Source organism: Aquarana catesbeiana, linkage group LG02 (assembly GCF_042186555.1).
Source record: "Aquarana catesbeiana isolate 2022-GZ linkage group LG02, ASM4218655v1, whole genome shotgun sequence".
Lineage (NCBI taxonomy): Eukaryota > Metazoa > Chordata > Amphibia > Anura > Ranidae > Aquarana > Aquarana catesbeiana.
Window position 1 is genome coordinate 405151041 of NC_133325.1, and position 15423 is coordinate 405166463.

General features: G+C 44.3%; 1 protein-coding gene across 1 annotated transcript in view; it reads right to left on the bottom strand.

The window, feature by feature from the left end:
• The window catches only part of NHSL3 (NHS like 3), a 77301-nt gene that overhangs the window by 12895 nt on the left and 48983 nt on the right, over positions 1–15423 (bottom strand). The window contains exons 4-6 of the mRNA XM_073615347.1: positions 12647–12755; positions 3375–3491; positions 478–3258 (exon numbers count right to left, since the gene is read on the bottom strand). Coding sequence (XP_073471448.1) covers positions 478–3258; positions 3375–3491; positions 12647–12755 — 3007 coding nt within the window. The remainder of the gene's footprint in view (positions 1–477; positions 3259–3374; positions 3492–12646; positions 12756–15423) is intronic.

The following is a 15423-nucleotide window of genomic DNA, read 5'->3' on the forward strand; positions in this document are numbered from 1 at the left end:
ATGCTTTAAGTGAGAACGAGTACTAGCAAAGGGAGGGAGGGTTTGAAAGGAAAAGTAATGTGGGAGGGGCTCAGAAACAAATGAAAAGTAATATTTGAGAAATATTAATTGGGCCCTCCAACTTCATTCTCATTTTAAAAGCCAATGTTGGTTTGACTTAGAGGTAAAGATGTATTTGCATAACTGTCTCATGTTTTTCTTCCCTGTTAGATTTAGGTCTTCACACCCCATTTGTCAGTTGGCGGAACAATCTATGGGGGGGGGGGGGGGTAATTTGAACATGCCTGTAAGTCTACAGAAACAATGGCAAGGAAGGGAACAGATCACCACACTACATAGATTCATGAAATGCCTGAGTCACAAATGGATTATTGATGGTAACTATTAAAAGCTATAGTGGCTTTATTTTAGGGTGATACAACTAAAAACATTTTATCTACATCGTACATTAGGAATATGAGAAATAAAGCAAGCTACCTTGTTCCATTGGGCTTATGTGCTGCTGCTCATGGTTTTCCAGTGTTCCACTTGCACTAGTCCCAGACAAAGGTAGAACTGATATTGCATCCTGTGATGTGACTACATTGACAGCTGTGCCACCTGTTTTATTTGAAGGGCTTGTAGGAGTCCGGGGTATTCCTACTGATGGCTTCCTTGCTACAGGTGGGGGGATTTTGCTAGGTTTACGCTGTATTGGGGGTTTTCCATCTGGGCTTCGTGGTCCTCCTGGTGATTTGATTTCTGCTACCAAGTCCTTTTTCAATGACTCAGCTTCTTGTAAAACATGAGGCTCAAACCCAAACTTCTTGGATCCTCTAGCAAATACAAAACTAGCTGCGGAGGCTGGTGATCTATGTGCAGAGGGGGAATCTGGTGTTTTTTGTGGACTTGGAGATGGTTGTGTGGATGTGGGGCTTTCTCCTTGTGAAGAATCTGATCCCTGAGAAGATCTGATAGAAAGTGACTTGCGCACAGGTTTTTGGGGAGCAGGAATTCCTGAAGGGACTTGAGAAAATGGAGTTTGCGGGCCCCTGGCTTGCACAGATCGCAAACGGACCATCTGCAGCAAGGAAGGGGTTACTATAGGCAAGCTTGCATCTTCTTTTGGTTGAGCTATGGTGCCTTGATTGTTTGTTGACAGTTTTTTGGCGCTTGGAGCACTGACTGGCTTCCATACATTTGACAGGTGAAGAGGTGACGCTCCTGCAGGTGAAAGGGCTGAGCTAGTGGTAACGGCAGGTGATGGCATTACAGATGCAGAAGAATCCATAGGAGACCGTGATACAGTGCTTGCAGAATTATCAGTGGAAACTTTAGACTCCTGCTTGCAAACAGATTGATCCCGCAATGTGTTTTGTGGTACATTGACTTCAAGTTGTTCTTTAGGTTCAGCATTTCCAGCTGCTGCTGTGGCAACAAAATGTGGTTTATATACTATTGGTGGTATCAAACTTTGCTCTGAATCATCTACTGCTTTTGTTGTGGGAGGCACTGCATATTTTTGAATGTCTTTTTCAGAGTCAAACACAGATGAAGTGGGTATCTCTGAATTAACAGCAATTACAGCTGTATCTGAAGGCTTTGTATTTGTTAAAGGCACAGAATCAGGTTGCGTTTCAACAATGTCCAAAGGTACCTCATTCTTGGAGACCTTGGAGAGAGTTTTTTCTGCTTCAGTCATCGACTTGTTATCATTGCTGTGGACAGTCAGACTTGTGACACTATCACTAACTGGTTCTGAGGAAGGTGGTGGGGGCAAACAGAGTTCCTCTTCAGGAGGGGGGAAATCTGCCATAGAGAAGTCCTGCAAATCAGGGTCCTCTGGAGGAGGTGGAGGCCACAAGGATTCTTTGTGTGTTGCCTCTTCCAATGCTGATGATGGAATCTCAGCATCTGACTCTGACTTTCGTACAGGTGGGGGTGTGGGGTGATGAGATGGGGGTGGAGAAGGGGCAGGAGTTACAACTGGAGTTACCAGAAAGTCAATACTTTTAATGGGTGGTGGACAAGTAGGGGCTGGTACATTTGGATGTGGGGGAATTAGTTCTCGCTCTTCTTGATCTCCCATTGATGATCCAGCTCTTGGGGAACTTTCAAGGTGCAGAGAATTGTTTTCAGCAGAAAAAGAGCTTGTATTAATGCTTGATGCTGACTTAAGACTGGATCTTTCTGGCTTAGGTGGGGTTCTTCTACGAGTACCTGGAGACTCGAGAAGAGAACGGACAGGCAATGTTGGCGTCCCACTCTGGCTTGAGTAACCACTAGATGGAGACAACGTTCGATCTGATCGAGTAGGTGAGCTTACTTTTGGCAGAAACACCTCATTTTCTACCGCTGTTTTCTCTGTTCGTGGAACCCAAGGGTCCCTGGCGTTACTAGTCTTGATTGATGTCTTTTTCTCTGGCCTGGGGGGAAGTCCCATTTCCCTGTGCTGCTGTAATGAATAGGTACGTTTTGGAGGTGGAGGAGCCTTTTTGCTTTTTCGTAATGAAACACTACGAACGGATGAGCGACCGCTGCACAGACTGGCAGCATCAGATCCATCTTGGGTACCTGTGCTAGGGGCTGGAGATGCCCGGCCAGTGCTTAGTCCAGATTCATGCTTTTCACTTACTTCCAACATATTCTCACCACCTCGTGAGGATATGGTGGAAGAATCAGACACAATGGTCTCTGTGGATTGTGAACGGCTCCATGTTTCACTAGAGGTAGACATACCCCTTCCCCGATGCAATGAGCCACGGACTGAAGCAGGACTCGCTGAAGCCAGGCTACAACGGCTTAAAGTTCGAACGCTAGATCGAGTCAAGGCAACCACATCAACTAAAGGAGGAAGAACTGCATTTTTAATGATTTTAGACATGTAGGTCCCTTGAGGTGAAATAGACATGACAGGATTTACTGGGTCACTCTGGGGTGAATATGTAGTCATCCCAGGGACAGCTAAAGACTTTGGGCGAATGATGTATGGAGATATCTTCTGACCAGTCTTCCAACCAATACAACTGTCATCTTGATACACCTTCTCTATGTGTCGTTGCAAAGCAGCTTCTGTTTGCTCTACAGCAGCCAATGAAATGTGAGCTCCATTGTGTGGGACTTCAGCAGGCATACCGTCCACTGTAGGAATAACAACATATTCTTCCCCATCTTGCTGTACCCCATTCACTGTTGGAGTTGTAGCCTTTTCACATGGTTGTCTTTGCCCTTTGGAAAACAATTCATGGATCCCACGATGAAAGGATGGTGTATGGAGACCTTCAGATAAAATGAAGAAAACATAATATTATTATATAAATGTAATTGTTAAATGATTTTAACAGAACATGAAGTAAAAAATCAGACACTGACACTCATTTTCTTTACCGGCTTACCAAGTTCTGCTGCAATGTGCTGTGGAACTCCTACAACAGTTGCTCTCTTCTCCTTGCGTCGTCTTCCTGCTTTACCTGATGACCAACTGGGTGAGTCATGAGGCCTAAATGTGGAGCCTAAAGAGAAAATAAAAAATAAAAATCGTATTGTTTTAAAGTAACATCCAGGATGGTTTACCTTAAGAGCACTTGTACTACTTGTAACTTTCGCCTACTTTTAAGGTAATTTATCATGACCTGAGTATTTATTAGTTGCATCCAGTTGTTCCTTGACATAGAAAATTAGTATTTCTGTTTTTGAGTAGTTTGTAAGCAGGGCCAAGATGTTTTGGAAGCATTTGTAGGAGGTAAGCAAAATATTATTTCATCTGTTTTGGTCTGGGGCTGCAGTGAGGTCTTTCTCTCATTTGTCTATATACCGGAGTTTTCAGAGGTCTATGGAGTTAAGAAGTGAGGACTAAAAATGGGAGACCAGACCCTTTAAAGTGGGGGTCTTTTTAGCATAGATTTTCAATTAGAGTCAAGCGTTTGGAAGCTCCCGTATGACATCTTAGTAAGCTATGAATGTGGTAATTTATTTAAACGTACAGGAAGGCCGCATTGGCTGGTAATTGCCAATGTTCCCAATGATACTGGACAGATTTGACAGCGTCAAGGGCAAGAAGTTTGTAGATGTGGTTCCTTTCCTACACCACCAATGGAAAGCCAAAGGATTGTCATCAGCTGGAAGGAATTGGGGGGTGTCTAGGATGCCAGAGAGAGAGAGGTAAGTGGGGAGAAATCAGGTTCCTGCTCTATATAACTAGGTCCCACTGGCGCAGAGAGTGTAATAGGGAAGAATCCACAAGTTCCAAGGGGAGGGGGTCAAATATGACATTTTAGACAGGGAGGGAAGAGCATTCGGCTATTACCAAGTGTACCCAGATTGGCATTTTGGTGGTGGTGTGAAGGGAGAGCAGAAGGGAAATTTGTTCAGCATAATAGCAAAGCTTGAGGTTGGCACTACCAGGCTTCCCGTCACCCTACAACAGTACAGGTCTGGAGCAGAAAAATGGGGTCTATGGTGGAGCCAGATAAAGTGAAGTAGCTTACGTCATTCAATTCTTAGAATGTGGTTTGGTATGGGCACCGGTAAGACTATAAAATAGTAGAATACTATTATAGAATAGGAGACGTTTCGACACAGAGGTCACGCAGAGGGCATGTATCCTGCCAGACCAAGAAATCTGCAAGGAAGTCCAGAAGGCCATAAGGCCTGCTAGGTCCCTGAACAAGGAGGGGTAGTTCATCTGGTATAGGGACTCAAACAATTAGGTTAATTCAATGCAGGATATGGCAGGGAGGCAGGCCAGGAAAAGCCATAGTTATTCTGAATCCCCAAAAGTAGATCTGTGGTTAAGTTGAGGTTAAAGGCTTTAGACTTGGTTTCGTTGACACGTAAATGTGAGATCGGAAGTACCAGAATTGGAAAGGACCTTACACAAACTGGGTAGGGAGACACAAGGTGAGGAGACATATAACAAAATAACATCAACAAAGATTATCGGTTTGTGGTGCTCACCGGCTAAATCAAGGCCTCGAATATCCTGGTGTGTACAAAGGGACCGTTTTTGATCTTATACAAGGACAAAGTTGTAATGAGGCCTAGAGCCCCTTCTTTAATAAGGTGGTTTTAGCCTTTCATCTCAACCAGGACATTATGCTTCCATTCTTCTGTCTGGCCTCAGTACATCCAATGGAGATTTCTCTGCAGTGCTTGGGTGTGGTTCTTAAAATGTTACTTAATCCAGAAGCCTGCATTCCCTATATCTGGTCTCCCACAGAACATTATATTATAATTTATGATTTTGTGTTTCAAACTTCATCATACCCGGGATATCTACTAGACTCTTGTTTGGACTGATTTAAGTGTATTATTGCTAAAAATTACAGGCCTACAATATAAAACGACAAATTTCTATGCAAAATAATTGTACCGTTTTGAGACGCAAAAATCTGACATAATCATACCGCCAGGGAGGCTACAAGGCTGAGCACTTCTAGTCCTTTGGACAGCTTTTTTTTACTGTATATAGAAAAAACAAAGGGTTTCTCTACTAATGTGGAACTGCCTATTACGTCTACAGTAGCAATATATTAAATCATTTTAATGCTTTCATCATCAATTACAACAGCACCAGATACAACTTTAGGCACATAATATGACACAAAAGGGGGGATTTACTAAAACTGGTGCACAAAGATTTGGTGCAGCTGTGCAAAGTAACCAATCGGCTTCTAACTTGAGCTTGTTCAATTAACCACTTCTGGACTAAGCCTATTTTTGACACTTGTTGTTTACAAGTTAAAATCAGTATTTTTTTCCTAGAAAATTACTTAGAACCCCCAAACATTATATATAATTTATGGTTGTGGCCCTATGACAGAGAGAAATGTGGCTCACATAAACACGTGACAAGACTTGCAACATAAATAGATCTGAAGTGTGCCTTGGTGGTCTGGTCAGTATGCCAAGAAAAGGGGGCATACCCAAGGTAAGTAATGGGTAGTTTATGAAAAAGGATGTGCTCAGAAGTGCCCTAAAAAAGAGAAGGGCAGGAGGGTATCGCGCACTGGAACAAAGAGCACGGGCGAGTGGGCTGCTTAAATACCCTTTGGGCTCCTCCCATAAATTCAGGCCACCATACTGGCCTTCTTATTTATGGTCATGGCCCTATGACCGAGAGGGATGTGGATCACATAAACACGCGACAAGACTTACAAGATAAATAGACCTGAAGTGTGCCTTGGTGGTCTGGTCGGTATGCCAAGAAAAGGGGAAAAAAAGACTCAGATAGGGGAATAACTCTTAATTGATTCTTGTGGTTATTGAGCCAGCTTGGTGAAGGCTTGTGCCATTTCTTCCTGAGGATTTGGGATGTATGTGGCAAAACAAGCGGACTTCCATCGGCTTAGTTTTTTGATTACGTGGTCTGGTACTCCCTGTTGGGAGGCAGCGGAAGCTGCTTCAATCCAGAAGGAATGTCCAGAGAACTAACTGGAGTTGAAGCCCAAGCTGCTTAGGAGGATCCTGACATGCTTGATAAACTGGCAGTCACTCAGGGGTCTGGTTAGAAAGTGTAGCAACGAGCTACCTACCATCAGATTGGCTGGGTAGATGGGACAGTAGTCGGTTGAGCACCATCACTGGGTACCAGGCATTGTTAGTCTGAAACAGGTTGATGTCAACCCCGGGGCTGGTTTGTTGCGTTTTGCAGACTGTGAGATGAAGGGTGTAATGGTTCAGAAAGCGAGTCAGGTGGCGTTGGAGCAGTGTCTGCCAGAGCCACTGACGGTAAATTCACTAGGTCGTAGGAAACCGTAGAAGGCCTGGTAGATGGCCGCCTGGATGACTAGGCTGGGCAAAGCCCCAAACGGAGAACGAGTAAGGATTCCAGACATGTCCCTGAAGAGGGCACTTGTGATAGGTAGGCATTTGCCACTCACTACGGGTTGGTGTTTCTGTATGCCCTGTAGGAGGGACTTGACTGCATGGGCCAAGAATACTGATGGTTTAATGGGGTCCTGTAAGGACAGGAAATGCTGGATGCCGGCTAGGTATAGCCTGATAGTATTGTGAGAAAGAGTCAGCTGTGTGTGGCGATACGATATGAAGGCTAGGACGTGTCTAACGATGCCTAACGCTGCTCCGGGGCAAGAGGCCAAAAACTTGGGTAAAGTGTTCCAAGCAGTGCGATAGGCCTTCAGTGTATTGTGTGCCAAGGAGTGGTTAATGAGCTGGGTTGCGTTTGCGAGATGCGACTTCAGTCCCAAGTCAGTAACGACCAGGGTGAGACAGGAGTAGTTGTTGGGTCAGCTCCAGGCTCCTGCTGGAAAAACAAAGTAAGGTTAAAACGGGACAGTGCATCAGCTGCGATTTTGCATTCGCCTGGAATATGTCTACAGAAGATATAAAACTAGTGACGGAGTGACAGCTGCGCGAGCCTGCGCAGGAAGTACATGATGAGGAGTGACTTGGATCTACCTTTATTGATGATGGCGGCCGTGGCCTCATTGTCCGTAGTGAAGAACACAATCTGTCCTGTCCAAGTGTGGCCCCAGACCTTGGCAGCTGCCACGATGGGATACAGCTGCCTGGGTGAAAGCACAAATTTAAGAGAATTTCTGGGGGCCAAGGTTTGGCGAACCAGTGGCGGACGAAAAATGTCTGCGAAGTCCGTGGAGGCTGCGGCATTGGAGACCACCCCTGGTGGCTCGGCTGACATTGCCGGGATGAACATTGAATTGCTGTTCCAACTGGTGAGGAACTTGTCCCACATAGCTAAGTTTGCTACTGCTGCTTGGTCTAGTTTGAGAACTTGGTCTGGATCTTGCACTGGTGTGAGATAGACTAAAAGCTGTGATATAAAGGACCGTCCTTGAGGAATAATCCTCAGTGCGAAATTCAGCATCCCTAGTAGGGATTGCAACTGCTTCATGGTGCACCCTTGTGACCGGGTGAAGTCATGGTACGGGCTAGTTTTTTGGGGGGTAGGCTATGGCACGCATGTCCAGAGAGACACCTAGAAAGGTGATAGAGTGTGCAGGGCCTTCCACTTTATGCTCTGCTATGGGTACGTTGAGCTTGCTGAACACTATTCTCAATCTGTCTAGATCTGCTGGTGGTGTGCCTGATTGTTCAGTGAGCAGGAAGTCATTAAGGTGGTGAATAACATCTGTCGGTGGGCATGGTGTGACTTTACCTGAAATGAACTATCAACCCTGTCATACGACTAACCCTGGTGAAGATGTGAAGTGTACGTTCTTCCCCTCCTATTTTTATTTTTTTTAACTGGTAAGATAAAGTCCAACCTGGTGCCGGATGGTAACCCGAACTAACCTCAGGGAGAAAGACAGAGAAAAGATGAGTGGCCCGTGTGCCACTGGAGATGAATGGCCAACTGCGGGTTTGTGTGGCTGATTGTTTGCCACCGAGGTGTGTTTGCAAGTTAGTTTGTATGCGGGTTTGCACGTAGATGCGTACCGCAAACTGTTTTATACTACTGGAGATGATATTGCGTGGTTGCAAGGGTATCAGTGAGTGTCAGGTTGCTGGGACGATATTGCGTGGTTACAGGGGTCTCCGTGAGTATGAAGGTTTGTTTTGAGACGGCATTGCGTGGTTGCAAGGGTCTCAGTCAGGTTGCCGAGACGGTATTGCGTGGTTTCAAGGGTCTCGATGAGACGATATTGCGTGGTTTGCAAGGGTGTTGACGAGTGAGGGGTTGCTGAGACGATGTTGTGTTTTGCAAGGGTCTCAAATGAGTTTCAGGCTGCTGAGACGATTTTGTATGACTGCAAGGGTCTAAACGGGTGTCAGGTTGCTGAGACGAGATTGCGTGGTCGCAAAGGTCTAGACGAGTGTGAGGTTGCTGAGACGATATTGCGTTTTCAGGGGTCTCAAATGAGTGTCTGGCTGCTGAGACAATATTGCATGACTGCAAGGGTCTCAACGGGTGTCGGGTTTGCAGAGACGATATTGCGTTTGCAAGAGTCTCGGTGAGTGTAAGGCTGCTGAGACGATATTGCTTTTTCTCAACAAGAGTGTCAGGCTGCTAAGACGATTTGTCTGGTTGCAAGGGTCTCAATGAATGTCAGGTTGCTGGGACGAGAATGCGGGGTCACAATGGTCTTGATGAGTGGGAGGTTGCTTACGACTGTATTGCGTGGTTGCAAGGGTCTTGATGAGTGTAAGGCTGCTGAGACAGTATTGCGTTTGCAAAGGTCTCAACAAGGGTGTCAGGCTGCTGAGACGATTTTGCGTGGTTGCAAGGGTCTCAACAGGTGTCAGGTTGCTGGACCGAGATTTCATGGTGGCAAAGGTTTTTTTTAATTTTTATTTTTTTGATCAGTGAGAGGTTTGCTGAGACGATATTACGTTTTGCAAGGGTCTCAACAAGGGTCTCAGGCTGCTGAGATGATTTGCATGGTTGCGAGGGTCTCAACAGGTGTCAGGTTGTTGGACCGAGATTGCGTGGTGGCAAAGAGTTTTTTTTTTAATTTTTATTTTTTTTGATGAGTGAGGGGTAGCTGAGACGGTTTTGCATGGCTGCAACAAATGAGAATTGGGTTACTGAGAAAAGGATAGAAACACCTGGTTTGTTTGGCGGTTTCACACTGAGGCGTTGGGGGTAAACCGTCATTTTAGCAGCGCTATTCAGCCGCTACCGGGGCGCTTTTAACCCCCGCTAGCGGCCGGAAAAGGGTTAAATCCACTGGCAAAGCACCCCTGCCCATTGATTTCAATGGGCAGGGGCTCTTTAGGAGCGGTGTATACCACTGCAGTGAGAGGATAGGCTCTTTACAGGCGTTATGCAGGCGTTATTTTTAGAGCTATAGCAACTGTAAAGTGCCTCAGTGTGAAAGGAGCCTTAGCGAGCAGTATAAGGAATAAGGACAACGTCCGTTTGATTCGTAGGTTCCACAGGGGGAACTAACGAACGATATGGGAGACAACGAATAGTAACGAATTGATAGAACATAAAGAATGTGGTAAAAAATATTACTTGCGACAGTGGGCCATGCGAGTGAGTTTGCAGCAGGCTGTGGCTGGTGTGAAACGTATCGGGAAGGTGTGGCGTGATGCCGTGCTCGAGGCAAAACAACAAGGTTTGGTGTAGAAAATAGAATGCGAGAAGTGCGTACGAATGATTCGTAGGTTCCACTGCGGAACCGAACACATGGTATGTGCAACACCGCGAGTGGCCACGATTTTTGACATGACAAAACACAGTAACGAATCCTACCTGCGACAGTGACCGTGCGATTGGGTTCGCATTAGACTGGTGTCCAACACATCTGAAGAGTGTGGTGTGGCGCCGTGCATGACGCACAGAAAATAACTTTGGTTTGGTAAATAAATGAGAGGAGAACTGTGTACAAACGATTCTTAAGTTCTGTGGGAACTAAAACACACGGCATGGGGGATACAACGAACGGCAACGGTAGAAAGTATGCAATGTATCTGATACGAATCGGTTGTAAAGAGAAATGACTCTGATACGAATCGGTTGTAAAATGAATGAAATTAATCCGATACAAATCAGTAGTAAGGAGCATTAAATGAATCTGATCCGAATTGGTTGTAGAGTGTATGCCACCCATTACTCTGAAACCGAACACATACCAACCACCCAACCCCCCCAGGCTAATCAAGTGCAGACAAGGCACCAGGTGGGTCTAATTACCACCTCAATCAGCCACAGAACCCGTACAAACAATACATGCTCATCTCCAAATGGATGAGATGGCAACCCCATGGACTGCGAATCTGATAACCAGTGAAGCCTATGGTGATTGATATCGGACAATGACCGACAGCAGCTTGGAGGCTTGGATCTACAAATTAATCATTTTGGCAGAAGGAACTTATGAATGTACTGCGTCTGTGCCGAATGATGTCGGGACATGACCGACAACAACTCAAAGGCAGGTTTTTTATGAAAGGGATGCAGGATAGGAAGCATATTGCAGATGATATGAAAAGGTTTGAATACTACCTGCGAATGAGCGGGAACCGCCAAAGAAGACTACGAATGGAGATGCCGCAGTGCACTTGCGATCGAATGCACAGACTCACGAACATGAGGTGAGCTGGGAAGAGTCGCCCAGTGATGTGTAGTATCGCACACTGGAACCGACAAAATGCATGGGTGAGTGGGCTGCTTAAATACCCTTCAGGCTCCCCCCATAAATTCAGGCCACCATACTGGCCTTCTTATATATATATATATTAGCAAAGATTCTGGAGAATAAAATAGCGGTCATTGCATTATTTTATGTCACACGGTCTTTCAAACGTAATTTTTTTGGGAAAAAATGCATTTCACTGAATTAAAAAAAAAAAAAAGCAGTAAAGTAAGCCTAATTTTTTTGTATATTGTGAAAGATGATATTACACCAAGTAAATAGATACCTAATATGTTATGGTTTAAAATTGCGCACACTTGTGGAATGGCGACATACTATGGTACTTAAAAATCTCCATAGGCGACACTTGAAAAATCTTTTGGTGTGATGGTCCAACAATATTACCCATATCCCTCAGGGTTCAGACCTATAATCATTTGACCTGGTTTTCAGTTCCATCCATTTAGATCTTCTCTTAACATCTATCACATTAGGACTATTTTACCATTTACTTGCTATTCCCTTGTCCACCCACAGACGGACTGATTTCTTGGAGCCGCCTCTTTCTGCTTCATTTGCCTGCGAGCTGCGATGCGCTCCGGGCGCCCTCCCCTTCCCCTTCATTGTCATGGACACGCGGGGGTTTGGGCGGGCCTGACCTGTTGCGTATCGGCATCACGCCAGGTGTGGTGATGGCGCCGCAGCATCAGCACGTTGATCTCCACCTCTATGGTTGATTCACGGGGAGCCTCCAACGTCATCATGGGCGGCATTGACTGCTCCGGCGGGAGTGCTTCTCCCTTTGAACCATGGGACCCCTGGGTGATTTGGGCGCTAGTTAGTATCCACGTACAATCCTCCAAGGCTCTGCTGAGGAGTCAACTGATCCAGAAGCTTCATAAAAGTTGCAGTGGCCTTTGGAACACCCAAATGCAAGGAAAAGATCCAGAGAAGTAACAAAAAACACCATATTAGAAAGTCTGGCATGTGCACAAATTTATTTAACAAAGCTATTCGGAACCTCCATAATCATGCATGTCATCACACATGCGCATGGAAAATCCACATGTATAGATGTGCTGAAGTTGTAAAAGCTGGGCAGATCCATTCAACACATCTGCAAATACGTGGAATTGAGTGCATTGTCATTCTCACCTAGACGAGAAAGGCAGGAGTGCTGATCCGCAGCACAAATATACTCAAAAGCACTTAAAAAATAAAAAAATGTATCTAATTGAGTGGAGGCAGGTTCAAGTAATTTGTTTTATGGGTGATGGTCCACTTTAACCTAAAATTTAAATGCTTAAACTAACCTAAAACTGGAGGTAGGAAGTTATTACAGGAAACTGCAAATTTTGAAAAGCTGTATCACCTTTCAAGCCATGTGGTATGTCATTGGTCCTTAATGATAAGAGTGGCTAAAAAAAATGTAAAATAGTTGGCAGGTTTTCACTATGGGGTTGATTTACTAAAGCTGGAGGGTGTAAAATCATGCTCACTTTGTCAGGTTTTTACTGTGTCTTTTATCTGCCTGACAAACACTTTCACTAGTCATCTACAGTAAGTAGTATTCTTATAGTCGACATGTTTACTGGTCTTATTACCTTTTCGCTGGATCAGCTCTGAACGAACGGACATTGCATCATCTGTATTTTCTGTGGAGCAGGAAAGAGAGCGAGTACGGAAAGCATCCTCAATGACTTCAGTTGAGGGCTGTGGGTCAAGACACAACAGTGTATACATCAATGACTAGGACTAGCACTAGGAACACACTAACGCCGCGTACACACGGCCGGACTTTCCGACAGAAAAAGTCCGATGGGAGCTTTCGGTCGGACATTCCGACCGTGTGTATGCCCCATCACTTTTTCTGTCGGCATTTCCGACTGACTCATATATAGAACATGTTCTAAATCTTTCCGTCGGAAATGCCGACGGAGTTTAGCCCGTTCCCAAATCCGTCCGTGTAAACGCGGCATAAGAAAGTCTATTCGGCATCAGCATGAGAAATGAAAAAAAAAAAAAAAAGACATTATGTCACATTTAATGAAATGTAAAATATACAGATTCACTTAAAGTCCTCTCTTAAATGCACTCCTGTGACCCAAAAGAGAAGTAGGAACAAAAGAGGACCAAAAGAGCCCTAGCCCTACTTCTCGTATGGGTCGCAGGAGTGATCCCAGATTCCTGACCAGCAGCCACCTAGCCACCTCTGCCCCTTCCACAGCCCAGCGCACCAGTGAGCGCTGAAGGGGCAAAGCAGAGAGCCGGTGACTGACACTCACTGGCTCACTGAAGACCAAGAACCGAATGATCAGCTGTCCTTGATATCTCTATTCTCGGAGACTCTCTTAAGTCTCCACTGACATTTTTTTTTTTTTACCTGTATACTAGTGTTCACGGAAGATTTTTGCACACATTCATCTGATCACTCTTAAGGAGCTTTCACGCGGACGTGTCCGTGTACAGGCTCCGTTTTGCTCAGCGGGGGATCTCTCCGTCGATCCCCGCTGAGCAGGCAGATGACAGGTCTGTCTCTGCATACTGTGCAGGGACAGACCTGTCAGAGCGCCGCTCTCCTCTATGGGGGATCAAATGAAGACGGACCGTAGAGTCCGTTTTCATCCGATCCGCAGACGGATGGAAAAGTAGGGTTTTCCTCCGTCATCAGAAACTGAAGACTGATGTCATTGGATGTAAGCGGATGTTCATCCGCTGACATCCGCTGACATCAGCTATCCCATAGGGATACATGTATGTCCGTTTTTCATCTGAAAATGAATGGATGAAAAACGTGCATACGGTCCGCCCGTGTGAAAGGGGCTTTAAAGTTTATGCACGACTTTGATATATGATGTAGGGCTGAAACAACTAATCAATTAATCGACAACTAATTGATTATGAAATGAATCGATTACTATTTTCATAATCGATTAATCGGCCAGTAACATAATGGGGTTAAAAAAACTAAAACGAGCCCTTTATAATACAAAAAGAGCAAATAATCGCTACTGTAAATGTTACTTTCACAGTTCTACAGTAAAAAAAATGGCCCCTGACAGTAGTGATTATCTGCTTTTTTTTTTGTACTATAAAGGGCTAATTTTAGTTTTTTTAACCCCATTATGTTACTGAACGTCTTAGACCTGGTTCACATCTATGTGTTTTGTGGTGCTTTTTTGCAGAAGCGCACTGCAGTTCATTAACATGGTTTCCCATTGGACACGTTCACATCTATGATTTTTTCGGCCGCTGCGTATTTGGAAAAGGTCAGGGACTTTTTTTAAACGCAAAACGGTGCTTTTTTGGTTCAATATACTTTAATGGAGAAGCTGCAGAAAAGCATGTAATGCGTTTTTGCAGCAATTTGTTTTTTTTAATCTGCCCAACAAATTGGCCCAAAAAAATGCAAAAACGCAAATCGCCGCAAAATCACGTGCGCAAAAATCAAAACGCACAGCAAAAAGCACTGCAGAAACAGATCAAAAGCAAACTGCCTAGGTGTGTGCCGAGCCTTATTCTGGCCACACCGATCAATTTTCAGAATATTCAGATGAAAAATCTTTGTATATTCGCTGAATAAAAGAATGTTTGAAATTTTCACTGTTTTTAACATTCTGTTTTTAAAATGAATGTAATTTCTAAACGAAAACCACATACACTGTCTGAAAATTCCTTTGACCAAGAAGTTTTCTATTTCCAAATTTTCCCGTCACTGTGGTTGAAAATGAACGTCAATTTGACCCCACTAACAATTAAAAAATCGAACGAACGTTCTTAAAATGAAATTTTTTTTTGAAGGAAGACATTTGATCTCTGAGTCTGATAATATTTATCAGATTCACCCTTTAATATTATGTACAGTATATCTCTTCTCTAACAGTTTATACAGTATATCTCTTCTGTCTGTTATTCTCAGAGTGGATTCGATATTTTGCTCCCTAACCATATAGTTGGTTATTTATATTTACCGCCGCATAGACATATTTAAGAATAAATTGCCTTTTTTTAAAACTTTACATATTAACTAAATTATATGCCACACACTTTTTTTTTTTTAAGGTTATTAACCGATTAATCGAAACAATAATCGTCCAACTAATCGATTATGAAAATAATCGTTAGTTGCATCCCTAATATGATGTCTTCCTCAATGTTCCACTTCCCCCTTCTCAGATCACCTTCACAGTGTTACCTTTCCTCACGTGTAGTCAATCCAACTACCTCCACCGTGGCCCTTTCTCACCTTGCTTCTTTCTTTTGACTAATCTCCAAGTTTGTGTTTTTGCTCCCCTACTCTACTGCCATTTCTTCTGGTGATGTGTTCACTCTCCTGCTATTTTCCTTTCTCTAATCTGCCTCTCAGCACCACTTCTCTCCC